General features: G+C 53.7%; 1 protein-coding gene across 2 annotated transcripts; it reads left to right on the top strand.

Moving 5' to 3' along the window:
* The first annotated feature begins 140 nt into the window (after positions 1–140).
* Positions 141–6,419, top strand: HSD17B7 (hydroxysteroid 17-beta dehydrogenase 7). Of its 2 annotated transcripts, XM_053985643.1 has the most exons (9): positions 141–221; positions 309–512; positions 614–706; positions 1,538–1,652; positions 2,122–2,316; positions 3,218–3,322; positions 4,333–4,389; positions 4,930–5,028; positions 5,447–6,419. In XM_053985643.1, the coding sequence occupies exons 1-9, from the start codon at positions 187–189 to the stop codon at positions 5,540–5,542; spliced, it is 999 nt and encodes a 332-aa protein (XP_053841618.1). In that variant the 5' UTR covers positions 141–186; the 3' UTR covers positions 5,543–6,419. The 2 variants fall into 2 exon arrangements, with proteins under 2 accessions (XP_053841618.1, XP_053841619.1); XM_053985644.1 differs by lacking the exon at positions 4,333–4,389.
* Positions 6,420–16,772: the final 10,353 nt, after the last annotated feature.

The following is a 16,772-nucleotide window of genomic DNA, read 5'->3' as shown; positions in this document are numbered from 1 at the left end:
GTCCCTCGGGGGCGTGGCCATTGTTTACGTCACGGTGGTCCCGCCCCCTGCGCTCGGCTCACCATCACGCCACCGGCGGCGCGGGCCCCGCCCCCCTGCAGCCCGCCGATTGGCTGCGGGGCCGGGCGGGGCGGGGCCGGGCGCGGGCAGCGCTTATAAGGCGGGGGCGGCGGGCGCGGGGCAGCGATGGAGCGTGTGGTGCTGGTGACCGGCGCGAGCGGGTGAGCGGCGCTGAGGGACGGGACGGGACGGGAGGGGCGGGCAGGCCTGGCCTGGGCAGGGCTCTCTCTGACACCGTCCCGTTGCAGCGGCGTGGGGCTGGCGCTGTGCCAGCGGCTGCTGGAGGAGGATGGCCGCATCCACCTCTGCATCGCCTGCCGCAACGAGCAGAAGAGCGAAGCCACGCGGGACCTCATCCTGGCCACCCACCCCGCCGCCCAGGTGTCCACCGTGGAGGTGGACCTGGGTAACCTGGCCTCCGTCCTGCGGGCCGCCCGTGAGCTCCGCTGCAGGTATGGGGTGTGCCCCCATCGGCCGCCCCCTGCCCGCGCTCCACCCCAGCGACCCCTCTGACCCCGCTCCCACCCCGGCTCCTGTGCCCTTCTCCACGCAGGTTCCAGCGCCTGGACTTTGTCTACCTCAACGCGGGGATCATGCCCAACCCGCATGTGAACTTCAAGGCTCTCTGGCACGGTCTCCTGAGCGGGTAGGCGATGCTGCCGGGGGTTCCAGCCCCCTGCCTGTGGGGAGCACTTGTGCGGCGCTGTGCTCTTGGGTCCCGTGCTGCGGAGCCTGTCTCCCTCCCTGGTGTGAGACAGGGCACGTCCCGGCGGGATGCACCCTCTTGTGAGGGGTGGGTTTGTCGGCTGAGTGCCGGGGCATCAGTGCCCCCTCTGCTCCCGGCTGTGAGGCCTGCTGAGGGCGTGGGAAGGGCAAGAGGTCGCCCAAAGCTTGTAGCCCCCTGCCGCTGCGTGAGAAGTGCTGCTCTGTTGAGCTCCGTGTCTCCTTGCTGTTGTTGTGATGCCAGCGTGGGTTTCTGTAGCTGTGGGTCACAGTACTTTGTGAAGCTCGTGGTGCTGGTGTGAGCATTGCTGTTCCATGGGCAGCACGGGGAGGCTGAGCCGAGCAGCACAGTGACTCGTGTGAGTCTAACAGAACTGTTGGGGTGTTGAGCACCGGTGCCTGACTGATTTCCTCGCCTGCGTTAGGCATGGCCCAAGGGCTTGGCTCAGTCCTGGAGCTTAATTAAATTATCTGAGCGTGAAACGAGGGAAGGCGTTGTTTCTAACAGTTGCTTACCATGAGAAATTGAAGGGACAAGTCTTCTCTGGTTCAGTCAGTATTGAGGCACTTGCAAATAAAGGGCCTGGGACACTCTCTATACCTTTCCCATCTATTTTTTTCATGGTTTGATATTGCCCTTGAATATCTGTGTGAAGCTGTGTGGAGCCTGTGAGATGGGGGCTACTGCTGAAGGGGGGGAGTGGCAGATTCCTCCTGGCAGTGTTCCTCACTATCTCCTGTTCTTGGCTTCCAGGAAGGTGCTCCACATGCTGACCACTGCCGAAGGCATCATGACCCAGACGGACAGGCTGAATGGAGATGGGCTTCAGGAGGTGTTTGCTACCAACCTCTTTGGACACTTTATGCTGGTGAGGCTTCGTATGAAGACTAAACCCTCAGTCTGATGTTTGATGTAGGTAGTGATGGGTCTGGGCAGTACAGATCTCACAGGTTCAGATGCTGGTGGAGGCTGCAGCCTGACAGATGAAGAATGACAGGGCAAAGGCCTTGGCATTTGTCTAAATAGCGATAAATGGTGACTTTTATTGCAAGAGTTTATATAATTTTGAGGTTACTCTAGTGAGCCAGCAGACAGAAGTCGATCATATGTAGTTCTCCATCCCGGATAAATGCTAAGGCTTGGCTGTATTAAATTCTGAGGTGCTCAGCTGAGCTGTCCAGCAGAATGACAGCTGCTCATGCAAGTGTTTGCTTTTGGCTAGTCTAGGATAAGCTGGCTGAGAAAGCTGAGAGAAGCTCACAGCCTTAGGTGCTGTGAAGTTATACCCTAAGACTGGGAAGCTGCTGTGTTAAATAAGTTAACAATTCTTTTTCCAGGTTCGTCAGCTTCAGTCTCTGCTCTGCGGTAATGAGAAGCCCTCACGACTCATCTGGACCTCCTCCAGCAATGCCAGGGAGTCTGCCTTCAGCCTCTCTGACTATCAGCATGCCAAGGGGCAGGAATCATACAGTTCCTCTAAATATGCTACTGACCTGACAAGTGTGGTTCTGAACAGGAAATTTAATGGCCAGGTGATGATGGGGTTTGTGTTGCTGCAGAAACCTAATGAGCTGCTACTGTTTGTAATTATCATGACGTCGTTGTTACCTAGTTGCATTCATTCACTCATAGCAATGTGATGTGTTCCTTAATGCACAGGTAAGAACTAAAAATGGCTGAGGTTGAACTGGTGGTGTAGGGGGTAGAGAATCTGCCAGAGGGATTGCCAGATTCTGGAGTTCTTGCCAGAAAAACTTCCCAAAGCGGGAGGTTTTGGGAGTGGTTCTTACCTTGCAAGCTCTTCTCTTTAGATCAGAACTGATGTTAAAGAGCAAAGAGCCTCTGCTTTTTTCAGGTGTCCCTGCCTATCTGCACAGGGCTGCTCTGGCAGTGCTGCCTGCAAGCACTGGAGCTGCAAGCTCTGCTGGTGGCTCTGTGCTGCTGCTCAGGTTCACCAGTGAGCTGTACAAGCAACCTGCCTCCCCTGTTGTGGGGGATTGATGGGCTGTGTTGGCAGCTGCAGCCCTGGTCCAGCAGTGGTGGTTGTGCCATTCTCAAACACTCCTGGAGAAAATGGTTCAGTCCCAGAAGGCTGAGCCCTTATATATTAAAGAAGAGGCAGTTTTTGGTCTGAGTGGGCTGTAGTTTGTGGGATATCTGCTGTGGCTGCTGAGCTGTATGGAGATTGCACCAGGAGGCTGCATTTTCTACCCTGGGGGTATGTAATGGGCATGGGTCTAACACAAACCTTTCCAGTTTGGACCTCTTAAAAGTCACTACATCTAATTGCTCTCTGCTCTGGTACTTAGTGGACTGTCACTGTCTGGTGTCTGTACACACCCTCTCTTGCTGAGGAGGTCTGGGAGGGAAGGAGCATGACCCATTCTTTTAACTGTGGTGTAATTGCACACTGACTTGGTTTCTTCTCTGCAGGGTCTGTATTCCAGTGTTGTTTGTCCTGGGCTCGTTATGTCCAACATGACATACAGAATTTTGCCTGTTTTCCTGTGGAAGCTGCTAATGCCCATCATGTGGCTGGTGAGTGGATGGATGTCCTGGCTGGTTTTGGGCTGTGACACACTTCACTGCAAGTGATGTACAGCACACTTCTGGCTCCTTGCTGCCTGCGTTGGTGTAGATTTCTTCCTTCTGTTGGGCTGGGCAGGCTGGACCCTCTGTAAACCTTCCCCTTCTCATCTTGGGGCCCCAGTTTCCAAGCTGAGTTTGGGGGTTTGGTGCTGGACACTTCAGAGGGGCAGGGTTCAGGCCTTCAGCTACAGCAGTGTTTGTCAAGGCTCCCCTTGGAAGGTTTGCTAGTTCTGTTTGGGATTGTGAAACGCCATTAGCTTGCTGGCAGCAGAGCTCAGGATGTGGCCCCAACTTGGCCCTGTGCTTTGAGATGCTGTTCATTTCTAGAACAACCTGTTTTTCAGTGGTGTTCTTTCCATTCCTCTAGAAGGCAGTGTTGTTTTCTTTCCAACCCTATGGAAAGCAAAGCTTCCTGCTCTCTGTTGCCTCTCCCCCTGCTTCCCCAGAGCTCCCTTGCCTTTCTTCCTCTGGCCTTCAGCTTTCCAGGTTCTGTGCCTGAAGGCTGCCTCTTCTGACCCTTGATGCTCTTGCCTTTCATCTTAAGCTGCCCCAATTGCAGCAGCTGATCCTGACGGATCACATTTCTCCTGGCAGCAGAGAGGCAATGCCTTCTCAGCTGTCCTCAAAGCTGGCAGTCCTGCAGATCCCCTCTGCCTCCTGCCATTCCTGCCCTTGAGACCCTTCCAGAAGAGGCACCTGCAAGGTGTGTGTGTGTCCTGTTGCTCCTGCCTTGGGGTGAACTCTGTGTGGGACCGTGGAGTGACACTTGCTGGGGGGCTCCAGAAAGCAGTTTGTGGTGATAAAGGGATGCTTTAGTCAGTGTGCAGTGTTACCTGTTGCCCAGTTTGAGAAGCATTTGTACCCCTAGCAGATTATCTGGAGTGTTTGGGCTGCTCAGGGCTTGCCAACAAATGTTGGGCCACAGTACAAATTCTGCCATGTCCTCCTTTTCCCCTCAGATCCGATTTTTTGCCAAAACTTACACTCTGACACCCTATAACGGAGCAGAAGCTCACGTAAGTAGTTCACAACTTGATTTTAACATTGCTTCCTTCTGAGTAGCTCTTCTGGGGTCTTGCGGCTCGAGCGAAGAGCCTGTCAGCAAGGCTGTGGGTAGGTGCTGTATTTGACCCCCAAATACCACACAGCAGTGAGTGTGGGGAGCCAGCTGTCCCCAGGGCTGATCGGCCACGTGGTGCTCTATAGCCTTCACCCAGTACCCATAAAATAAATTATTTTGGGAAAACATCCTGACCGGGGAGAATGATGTGCAGCACAGGGGATGGAGGTGGGTGATGGGGGGCACAGTGTGTCTCAAGCACAGTGGAAGCAAGTTCAGCCATGCTGAACTGCTTTAGCAGAAACCTCCATTACTCTTGGCTCAGGTAGGTCACATCTGAAGGGAGCCAGCTCAGAACTTGACATATCACATCTTTCCCTGCTTGGTGGGAGCACCTGTGGTGTCTCCTGTGTCTGCTGGCAGTCAGGTCTTTGCCCACAGGCGTGGCTGGGACAGTTTGTGCTGGACTTGTACATCTTTGTGCTGTTCTTCCCAGGTGTGGCTGTTCAAACAGAAGCCAGAGTACCTGGATTCTCTTGTCAAATACCACAGCTGTACTTCTGGACTGGGGAAGTGCTATGTGGAGCCTCGAAAGGTCAGTGGAGAGAGAGCTTTGTGCTGCAAGGGGCTTGGCTGGGGGCCTGCCATCTGCTTTGTATGGGGGGGGCTGGTGCCAAGGGTGTCCTGTGCCTGGAGTGGAAGGAAGATGCTTGTTGAATGCCAAGAAGTGGGGTTATCTGCAGTGTTTCCTAGAGTAACTCCTGGCTTAGGCTGGAGTCTGGAAGACAATGGAAGTGATGGTTGGAAGTGAATGGAAGAACAGATTAAGTGTGTAATGATACTTCCCCAAAATATGTTCTGGCTTATGCTCTGGTGACAGGTGTCTTTAGCTGGCTGTCTGTGAGGGTAGAAGCTCTGGAAATGCACCCTGCTTATCCCCAGAGCTGCCCTCGGTGTCTGCACTGGCTACCACCAAGGTGATGGTCTCACAATGCTGTTTCCTTGCCTTCCAGATGGATGTGGATGAAGACACTGCTGAGAAACTTTACCAGAAGCTGATAGAACTGGAGGAGCAGACTCTAGAGAAATACCGTGATCTCTTAGATTAAGTAAAGCTAGTCTCAGTGGGGTGAGAGTCTTGTATCAGTAACATGGGATTTCTTCATTCTGGTGCTACCTGTGTTGCCAGCTGTTCTGCAGGCACAGCTTCAGACACAATCTTCCTTCTCGACAGAAGGTGAACAGTTCCTGAAAATGGAAATGTGAAAACTGAAGAGAAATACTTAGATCTTTTGCTGTGGGATTTTTCTTTTGGCATAAAACTGGAGACCTCGAATAGGCAGAGTCTGTCCTAACACAGTTGCAAAGTGGTGTCTTGCAGAAGCATGACTGAGCTGTGTGTGGCTCAGGAACAGCCTCAAAACCTGTGGTTTCCATCTGGCTCGGTGCAGTAAAGGCAGCAGTCTGGGGTGCTGCCCTGCATCTTGGCTCTGCTGGTGTTTGTAGATGGCTCAAACTCATCACCTGTGGCTGATCCTGATGTACTTGAAGGCTCCTCTTCAGCAGAGCTGCCATTACACTTGTTTACTAAAGCTGGGGCTGGCTCTACAGACCTGCTCAACGAGATTGAGCCTTACTGGCAGGCAGGGTCTGCACAGCAGCTGAAACCAAGCTCCTGAAGAGCTGGCCTGAGAAGCACACGCCTGCCTCAACTGTGAGGACAGATGCCTTGCTGTCCCCTGGGTATGGGCACTTGAGGGTTTTAACCATGACTGGCTTGAAAGGATGATGTTAACCTGCACTCAGGGCCAGTCTGCTCTGTTTTGAGCAAGAGTGAGAGGTTACCATGTTGTTTTAGCTGTTTAACTCTTTTTATATAAATCTATTGTACCAACCATTCTTCCTGTTGTTTATCTGGGGGACCTTCACCAAGTACCTGCCACCAAGTAACTTCAAGTGCTGTAATGAATAAATGACTGAAATTGAGTTGTCCTTGATGCAGTGGTGTTTTTACTCCAATATCCATCTACTTTTGACTTGGAGGCTTGGAAGGAAATTTAATTTGTTGCCTGTGCATACCTGAGAGGTGTGGAGTCTTTCCTCTTTGCCACAGAAGAGCTGTTAACCACCTTTTTGGGCTTACTTCTTTAGTTAAGGAACGACAGGGGTGATTTCTGAAGACTCCAGTGTGGTTTTGTGTGCTGAGCACCGCTGGGAAGTCTGAGGCTATTTCCCAGCCTTAGGCTCTTGGGAGGTGTCTCTGGTGCTGGCTCACCCTGCTGTGTCACATAATTGCTGGTTTAATGCTCCCTGGCAGGGGAGCCCAGGCGCTTCCCTGGGGCTGCCTGGGCTCAGGTGCTCTTAGAGGAAGGCTGTGCTGCAGGCTCTCCTGCCAGCGTGCCCACAAAGAGGGGTAGCTCAGGGCTCTGGGTGGGAAACCTGCACAGAACTGGCAGCCAGGAGAATCCAGGCTCTTCATGCAGTTGGCTTGCAGGGATACAGATTTAAAGAATATTGCTTTCATTTTTTAACTTCATCTCTTCCACTGGAGAACAGAGGGGGACTGCCAGCGGGGTGGTACCGGCAGCAGAGGTGTCTCAGTCTTGAGTTTGGGCTGAGGAGACCCTCCCAGCTTAGCCTTGTGTGAAGACCTGAGCCCACCAGCACTAGTTTGGGTAGGAATGTACTGGGTTTTGGCCTGGCAGTGGAACAGAGTGAGGAGCTGGCCGCTGTGGGGTGGTGCTTCCCTCAGCTGTGGCTGTAGCTGTTCAGAGCTGTGAAGCAGATTGGTCTGTGCTTATGTGGGTGTTTATTTAAATGCATTAAAGCCAGTCCCAGCACCAGATCTGGATTCTGTGGCTTTGTTCAGCTGTGTCCTGAAACACTCTGGGATCAAAACCCTCTGTTTCTGGTGGAGTGCCTTCCCTTCTTCACAGGGAAAGTCAGTGGCTGGTTCTCTTCCCCACAGCATCCGTGTTCTGGAGGAGATGAAGCACGTTGCCTTGGCTGGTTTTAGGTGAGCACCTTGAGCCTTGCTGCGCTTCTGCCCTGAGCTGTAGCAGGTAACACTCACCACCTTCACCTTTAGGATTCCCCCCTACCCCAAATGCAGAGGCACTCAGTCATTTGTTTTCCCTGCCTCATTTTCTCCTTGGGCTGAGATAAATTAAATAGCAAGTGTTACTCAGAACACAGTCTGACATAATGCTTCTGAGCTGAGTGCAACTTAGTGGGGAATGGGAGGGTCAGGGGTCTTATGCCCTGTGCCAGCTGGCACTGCAGCTCTGCCAGGCTTAGGATTTGAATGCAGTGAGGTCTGGAGATCCTAGAAGATGTAGCTTTGCATAATCTAGCACACTTAAGAAAAATAAATGTTTTCTGATATATGGGTTTGGTGGTTCTGTTGGGATTTTTTTTTTCTTAAAGCTTGGAAAAAGGGAAAATTTCTTGGATGGGCAGAGGTTGATGACCAGAGGAAGGACCTTTCAGGTTTTATCTCAAGTGTGGCTGTAGGATGAAGTTGGACATTTAACAGGAAAAGCAGGGATGGGATGGGACAAGTGCTTTTTGCCTATGGAGCATGCAGTGGCTGATGAGGGGAGAGGATGAGTCTTTACCCATGACACTGGTGTCAATAAAGCTATAAATTTGTTCCTGGTTCGTCTTAAAAATTCTCTGTAGCTCTCCCTTGAGGATTTGCAGCTCAGGGTTAGAGAAGACGTGTTTTTCTGTCCTGCTGCGAGCTCGGCCTGCTGCATGGTTTAGCTTCCCCTTGGTTGCTGTGGTGGCACTTGGTGCACTGAGATGTGTGCTCCGTGCTGGGAGATGCACATGTGGGATTCAGGAGTAGTGAGGGACAGTTGTCCATGGTTGTCCTTGGTGTGGGTGCAAAGTGGCCTCTGGAGACCTCGAGCTCAGCTTCCTGTTCAGAGTGACACGAAGAAGGAATAAAAGGTGCTAAAGCACAGGCTGAGCCCTGGAGAGTGGAATGACCTGGAAAGATGGCAGATCTTGGGGTCCGTGTGTCGGGATGACCCCAAAAGTGTAGAAGTCCTTTTGTTTCCCAGCCCGTGCAGCCAAAGAAGGAGTCTGAATGCGCAGGGTCGGCTTCTCAAGGCTGTTTATTTTCCCTTCTCTAGAACATTCTCTCTCTGCCCTGCTGAGCTCTGTCCAGCAGCTCGGCCATGGCATTCTGTCTGCCCTCAGGGCAGTGTTCACATTTTATACCAAAAACTCCGTGTGCCATGGTTACAATAACGTGCCAATGTCTGTCATTGATGTTGGGCAGTGTGTCTGTACCTTAAACCAATAGAAAAGTGTCACCAGCACAGCGAGACATGGAGGGCAAGGAGAAGGAGAAGAAGGTCAGGACATGCCCAAATCCCTCCATCTTGTCCCCTTGAACCCCATTCTAAAAAGCCCCAAAATTCTACTTTTTCACCCTGTGTTAATTCAACTACCACACTACTCAAACCTTTGTGGTTTGTAATTCTTCATGTAAAGTTGGCGGCTTTTTCCACGGGCTAAAATCAAAGCCACAGGTGTTCTTGACACTGTGCCAAGGTCTCTGAGCCCCCTGCCAGAGGCTCGAGCCATCCAGGGCAGCCAGAGGGGTGTCCTGGGTTCCAACAGGCATACACTTGTGATTTCCCACAAGTTTGGTGCTGCATGGAGCTGGAGAGGCACAGCCAGCCCAGGTGTCTCCAGAGGAATGCTCTTCAGTGGGAGGAGGTGCTCCACTGTTCTGCAGCACTTGTCACAGGTCCCTGCTTCTCCACAGGGGTTCCTGCCTGCTTTTGTGACCCCCACGCATCAGTGTCCATGCCTTTCTGTAGAAAAAGACTTGGTTGTGCTCAACCTCACTTTTTGCCCCTCTTCTCCATGTGGTGAGAAGCTGGATGTCTTTGCACACAAAGGATGGGACTGTTTTGTGGGGTGGGAACTGTAACCACCTCCCACATTTTGTCTTTTGTCCTGAAGGCACAGGTAGGACCTGTATCCCTGAAACAGGGACTGCCCAAAGGGTGGCTCAGGTGTTGGCTGCTCCCAAAGTTTGGCTGCCCACCCCGCAGCTGGCTGTGAGAAGAACTGAGAAGCACTGGCCATTGCTGTGGATGTGCCATTCAGCAGGGGAGGATGGCTCCTCATGCTCTGCTCCTGGCCAGCAGATGCCTGTGCTTAATTGAGCTTAATCCCTTTCAGCTGGACCTGACTCCTCTGTGCAATGAAAACAGGTCCTGCCTGGACCACAGGGCCCTGTGGTGCAGGGTGGTGAGAAATTCCAGCTGGGGTAGGGAAGAGCTGGCAGTGGCAGCCATGAATCACTGCTAACACAGGAGCTTGCTCTTTGTGATCCTTGGATATGGAGCTTTCCAGAGAACCTCCAGGGCAGGTCTTCAAGTGTGAAAACTCATGGTGGTTGCTCTGTGGAACCCTGCACAATCAGCTGTGTGATCGGATATCTCACAACTCCGCCTCATCCTGAGCCACTGGTTTTTCACCTTTGTGAGCAAACGCATTGCCTTGCTCCAAACACAGCCCGAGTTCTCCATTGCCTTTCAGCCCAACTGGCTTTCAGCTGTGTAGGGCATGGATAACAGGAGGGTGGGTGAGACCTGAGTCCTGGCCAAGGAAGGAGAAAGCTTGAGATCGGCGTGTCAGAGCTGAAATCCCATTGCTGGGTGACCTTTGCCTCTCCAGGAAGGGAAGGGAATGGGGTGGAAGAGAACAACAAGGACTGGCATGTCCCCTATGCAGGTGGATGTAATACAGCCAGGCTGTTTGGAAAGATCCAGGCTTAGCAGATGGCAACTTTGATGTTGAAAGTCCTGGAGGGGAGCTGCCCAGAGTGGGGAGAGGAGGCACACAGCTCTGAAGAGCTGGGTGAGAAACAGGGAGAAGCCACTCTGAGAGTGTTGCAGCAGCATGACCTGTCTGGCTGGCAGGGAAGAGACGAGAGGGACCTGGATCTGGGTGGGTTTTGCTGAGAATGGGCAAACTGTAGAGCCAAGACTGCCTCTAGAGTCAGGGAAGATTGTCAGCACCACTCTGAAAGATGGAGCTGTGCTCAGAGGAGAAATCAAAAAGGTAACTGGCAGATGAGTTGAGGAACAACTTGTGAGAAGAATCAGAATGAGTGGTAAATTCCTTGTTATGCTCATCAGTCAATGCTCCTGTGTACGAGCAGAGCTTGGAGGGGCAGTGATGCTGTAATTAACATTTTTGGCACCAGTGCTCAGCAAGAGGGGTCTGGAAAGGCTGCCCTGCCAGAACTCCTCTGCAGATGCAAGGGCTTGTATCAAACCAAAGTGCTAGCAGGTGAGACAACAGGGCAGGCAGACGACATTCACCTTGAGGCAGAGCAGCTGAGCTGCTTACTGTGCATTCATTTCTCCCTTCGAGCTGCCTCAAGCACAGCAAACAGGAGCGTGGCTGGGTACTCAGCCCGGGCTCAGGCTGTGCAAGGCAGCACAGATGCTGAACGTGTGTGTAGGACCCTCTTTGGTGAAGGAGAAGCTACTAAAGACAAAGATGGTGTACCATGGAGGCACAGCTCCATACTTGGCCTTCCCTGTGTTTCCGTCTGTCTCAGAAGAAGCTTTGGTCAGCTCAGCTGGGCTTAGTGGGAGCCGTGTCCCTTGGAAGCTCCGTGAGTCACCGTGGCTGGCACAGCTCTGGGCAGCACATGGCAGGTGCAGCAATATTCAGTGCCTTTGTCATCTGAGCAGAAGGTGGCTCATTCTTGGTGAGCCAGCAAAAGCCACACTGGCTGCGATGGTTTGGATAAGTCACTTCCAAGCAGCAGTGTGTGGAGGCTGTAGGGATGCTGCTCTGTCCTGGCTGGCCTGTAGAGCCCTGGCATGGGTGAGCATGGCCTCCAGGTGCCAGGGGTTTCTTGTTGGCCACTAACACTAACTCGAAGCAGAGCAGATCCTCACTCTACCTCCCCACGCTCTGCCTGACAGCAGCTGCCACAGCTCAGGAGGGCTGCATCTCATCCCTGCCTTGAATTCCTTGAATACCTTTCAGCAGGTCCTGGCTTCCTTGGCTTTGGGCAGCTCTTGGATTGACTCAGGCTTTTCCTGCTGTGCCCAGCTCATAATAGGCATTCTTGTCTGGGAATGTGGAAGGGAATGTGTTGTCACTTGAGTCTGTGGACAGGAGCAGGCAGAATGTTGTGGGAGGTGTGACTCAGGTGCATGTGACAGCAGAAGTGTCAGAGAACAGAAGGGATGGAGGCCCTGGGCTCACTGCCAGGCAGTGGCAGAGGGCAGGGTCAGTGCAGTCGGGGAGAGGAGCCCAGCTCATGTTTAGGCTGGGAACACTGGGACAAGGTCAGAGAAGTTCAAATGGCAGGAGCAGTTGGTAGCTTGGGCATGGCTCTTGTACACAGGCAGTGGGTCACATCTGCAGGTGCTTTCTTACGGCCCATGGTGACGTGGGCTTTGGCAGTCCCTGGTCAGGGATGTCCCTGCTGGGGCAGGAAGAGGCAAGGCATTAACAAGCTGCCTCTTGGCTCCCTGCAGGGCCACATGGTGCTAGCCGTTCTTCTGCCCTCCTTTTGTGCCCTCAGCTGTGAGGGTTCTGTATCCAGTGCTGGCCTTGGGCACCTGAGGGAAGACGTCCATCCTCTTAACCAGACATCTGCTGTAGGGTGAGCTGTGTCCAAGAGGGACAGTGTGTGGGGTTAGTGTAGCACTTGGGTGCTCAGCCATGGGGAAACCCATGATTGAGCTCCCTGCTCTGCACGGGGTGGGTGCTCTGGCATATACCCTGTCCCACAGAGGGGCTTTGGGGGACCCCTCTGCCATATGCAGAGGGACCCAAAGTCCTGCTGGGACTGACCTTTGCCTTTCTGAACCCCAGGCATGGGGCCAGTGAATCAGCCAGCAGCAGGACAGTCCAGCAGGCAGCTCTAGTTGGGTGCAGCCACCTCAGCCTCATGGGCACGAGTGGGTTCCTCCCACCAACGTGGTGATGGCCTTTGGCATTTCCATCACTAACAAAGCCCTTCCAGTGTTCCTGGTGTCGCAGGAGGAGTGCTTAATGAGGAGGGACAACGAGGGTGGGACATTCCTGCAGTTGCTGTTGCTCCTCCACGCGCAGTTATTCTCTGTGCAGTTTGGGAGCTGGGTCCAGCTTCTGCTCTTACCTCTTTTCCCAAACCCTGTTTGGACAGGGAACACTGTTGGGGTGCAGAGCAGCAGAGTTGGCAAGGACACGGGGGAGAAGGGGGAGCATGGAGCTGAGGTGGTGGGGGTGGAAGCTGGTGGTATGAAGGTGTCCTCTCCAACACCTCTTGGGCCCCAAAAGCCTGCAGGATCTTCAGTGAGGTGCAGGCAGTGGCCATGGCAGAGTGATCTGCTGTTGGAATCCCAGGGCAAACAGAGAGCATGTTGGAACAGGTTCCATAGAGTCATGGAGTTGGAAGGGGCCCACAAGGATCATCAAAGCACAACTCCTGGCCCTGCACAGGACACCCCAGGAATCACACCATGTGCCTGAGAGCATTGTCCAAACACTTCTGAAACTCTGGCAGGCATGACCACTTCCCTGGAGAGCCTGTTCCAATGCCCAACCACTCTCTGGGTGAAGAATCTTCTCCTAATATCCAACTTGAGCCTTGCTGGACACAGCTTCTTGCTGTTCCCTCAGGTTGTATTGCTGGTCATCAGAGAGAAGAGATTGGTGCCCTTCTACTTCCCCTTGTGAGGAAGCTGTAGACTGCCATGAGGTCTCCCCTCAGTCTCCTCTTCTCCAGGCTGATCAAGCAAAGTGACCTCCCTGCTCCTCACGTGGCTTCACCTCCAGGCCCTTCACCATCCTCCTTTGGACATGACCAGGACTCCCAGGTGATGCTGGACAGGTTTGGTGGTGCTGGCACTGGTGCCATCTCTGGATGTGCTGCCCAGGGCACCTCAGTGGCAGGTGCTGCTGGTATGTGGTGACTGCTGGAGAAACCTGTCCCAGCACATCCCACTCAATCAATCACCTTCCCTGAATGCTGCTGGTCAGGCTGATGCTCGCAGCTCCCTGCCTGAGGAGCTGAGCTCATTCATTCCCCAGGGACCTGTCAATACTGTCAGTTGTGACACTGTCAGGGAGAGGTCATGTTTTTATCAGGCCTTGCTAATCCCTATTTTCTCTCCACCTTTTTCCCCTGCCCATGCATCCCTCAGCGAGGTGTTCATGAAGGATTTGATTGCTGCAGGACAAAGGTCAGCTTTCCCAAAGTTTATCAGAGCACTGCTGTGTGAGCTGGGGGTCCAACCACGGTGGCCCGGACACCTCAGAAGCGCTGCTTGGAGCAGGACAGGCTGTCCTGGACCTGGCCCGTGCTCACTCTGCCAGCAGTGCTGAATGTTGACCTCCAGCAGCCTCTGCAGGCTGGCTGGGGTGCGCAGGCTCTGCCCGGCTCTCCCTGCACTGTCCCCGTACCTCTCAGGTCCACGGTTCAGCTCAGGAGAGAGCAGAGCAGGGTAATAACAAGGGGGACATTGCAAGGCGGGTACCAGCACAGCTGGGATTCATGTGGGTCAGCCAGGCTGGTTTCCCTGGAGCCAAAAGAACTGAATCCAGCCAGTCCTTAGAGCCTCACTTTTCTCCAAGTTGGAGATTTCCCCAGAAACTTCTAGTGGGGTTTTCTGTCTGAGAGACTGAAACAGAAGGTTTTGCTTCCTTGCTTCGTCCCTGAGTAGTTCTGTAGCTACCACAAGGCCCTGCTTCCCCTTGAGGGCCCTTCTTATCCCCTGCCCTGTCTTGACAGGGCTACTCTGAGGCCAGCATGGAGACAGGGGAACGTGGAGGGGTTTCAGGGGAGGGGGAAGGTGTGTGGGCAGGGCAGGCTGCTGCAGTTAGGGCTGCGTGGAGAGATTGCTGTCCTTCTGCAGCAGCGTGGTAAATCAGGGCTTTTGTCTAAATCTACTCATTTTGTGCCAGAAGTTGGTCACTAGCAGTGTTGCTTGTTGTGAGAGTTGTCCCAGGGCCAGCTGGTGCAGCCACCGTGCCAAGGGCAGCGAGGGCACACACGTGCAGTGCCTGGGCATGGCACTTGTCAGCGGGGAATCCTCTGCACACCCTTCCTGTCACAGCCTCCTGCTGAAGGGTGGGATGTGCAAACAGAGAGGGGCAGGAGGACATGCTGATCCTTCCCAAGTGGCCCAGAAGCCGAGAATCCCCGCGTGTCCGAGTGCTGATGGAGCAGCCTGGCAGTGTGTGGGTGTGATGGAAGTGTGCTGTGAGGCAGGGCACTGATGGTGGCCAAGTGGCCTCAAAAACCCAGGGACTGTCTTGCACAGCCCCACGCGGCACAGAGGGCACGTGCCTGATGGAATGGCATGTGTGTGCTCAAGGAGATTTGTATTTTGAAACACAGCAAGGCAGAACCTCACCTTGATCACAGGGGCCAGGATTAATTACAGTGTGAAGCGGGGATGGGTACAATCAGCTGGCATCTCAGGGAGGCGGGATGGAACAGCTGCATCCCTGAAGGTGCTGGGTATGAGTTAGGGGCCAGAGGTATGGATACACCCTTATATTTACCCACTGGATTTCTTTGTCACCTTCTGTGCTGTTCAAACCAGGACTAATAGCCAGAGCTGTTTTCCTGGCTGTGCCATGCATGGGGTAGCCATGGAGCAGGGGACTCCATGGTACTCTGTAGGTACCAGTGCTGGCACAGGACAGAATCCCTTGATGTGTAGGAAAGCCCAGGTGAATCCCAAAAGTCTTTGACACTGGTGGGAAAATGTCAGGCCCAGCATCTGCCACTGTTTAGTGAATGGGAACAGAAAGCCAGGAATTTCAGTATAATATCATCGTAAGGCAGAACTTGTATGAAATCCCACTTTCCTCACACTGCAGTAATCAGTGCCTGAGCTTTGTAATCAGTGCCTGTGCAGCTCAGCTTAGGGCAAGTTCTCCTAAACCCAGCCTTAAGCTGCTCTCATAAGCTCTTACGGATGGGACAGACCTGCCTAGGAAGCCTGGGGCTCATCCCAGCCAGCTAACCCACCTGACACAGTGCAACTCACTTGGCCTGCTCCTGGCTTCAAAAACTGTTCTTGGAAAGTTCTATTATAACTGGTTTTAGGACATATTTTTAAATACATTTTTTGTTCCGGCTTGGACAGCCCTCCTCCCCCTGCACAGGTGTTCTGACAGAGGAATGCTGAAGGTCAGGCTTGGGGCAGTTGTGCCTCCTGCTCCCATGGACAGCTCCAGAATGGTTTCCGGAGCATGTGCCTGCTCACCCAGGTATCATTTGACTCACAGAATAAACAAAAAATCTTGCTGCTGAGGTCAGCAGGGAAACCTCTCAAATTGCTGTGCAGCTCAGGGTCACGTCACAAGCTTTCCTGCCTGGTTAATTCACTCCATGGGATGGATTTCCTCCTTCAGCGGATGGATGTAGGAGGGAGCTTCCCTCACCCTGGGCACCCGTGGCAAACCTGTGTGGTGGAGCTGTTGCACGAGGCGCTGCCACTGATTGCTGCGGCGCCTGCCAGGCTGTGTGACCTCCTGCCATCCCAGCCACAAGTTGTGTCAGGTGAGTGGCAGCTGCTGAGTCCACCCCTCACTTCATACGCTCACCAATCTCCTTGGCAGCTGCAGAAGCGTTGTCTTCAGGAGCCCTGGCTGCTGCTGTCAGCAGGCACGGCACTTTGGAGCCCAGGAACGTGGGGATTATTCCAGCAGCCTCTCTATCTGTGACCTCTGGTAGGCACAGCAGCTCGCAGAATCCAGCGTGGGAATACAAGCACCACCTGCCCCCTGAGGCTCTCGTCTCTCTCAGCAGGATGTGGTGCTGACACCCAAGGCCCTGGGACCAAAAGCCATATGAGCTGAGGCCGCAGATTCTGGGAAGAGCTCCAGCACATACCAGGAGCATGCAAGGATCAAGCACAGCCTGTAGCTCACCTTGCTCACCTCTGGGCCAGATAAGAAGGAAGATGATGTGTCCCATCCATGTGATGCTAGGGATCTTTCAGGTTTTGACCCTAAGTTATCTGACATGTGTCCTTTCGGACTGGCAGGAGTCTTGGTCTGCCCTGCAGAGACAGGCTGGGGAAAATGGGGTGACAGGGACCTCATGCAGCTCAACACAGAGAAGGGCGGAGTCCTGCTAGGGGCAGTAACAGCCCCCACACCAGCATGTGCTGGGCCACCCAGCTTGGAAAGCAGCTTGGCAGAGAAAGCTCTGAGGGTGCTCTGAGGCAGGGAACAGGCTGGGCAGGAGCCAGGAGCACACCTTGGCAGGGGAGAAGGAGGATGGTGTCCTGGGTGCATTAGCTGAGGGCTGATAGCAGGCACAGGGAGGATCCTTCCCCTCTCCTCAGC

This window comes from Vidua macroura, chromosome 9, assembly GCF_024509145.1.
Source record: "Vidua macroura isolate BioBank_ID:100142 chromosome 9, ASM2450914v1, whole genome shotgun sequence".
NCBI lineage: Eukaryota > Metazoa > Chordata > Aves > Passeriformes > Viduidae > Vidua > Vidua macroura.
The sequence above is the reverse complement of the archived record's forward strand: the minus strand, read 5'-3'. Positions and strand labels throughout refer to the sequence as shown.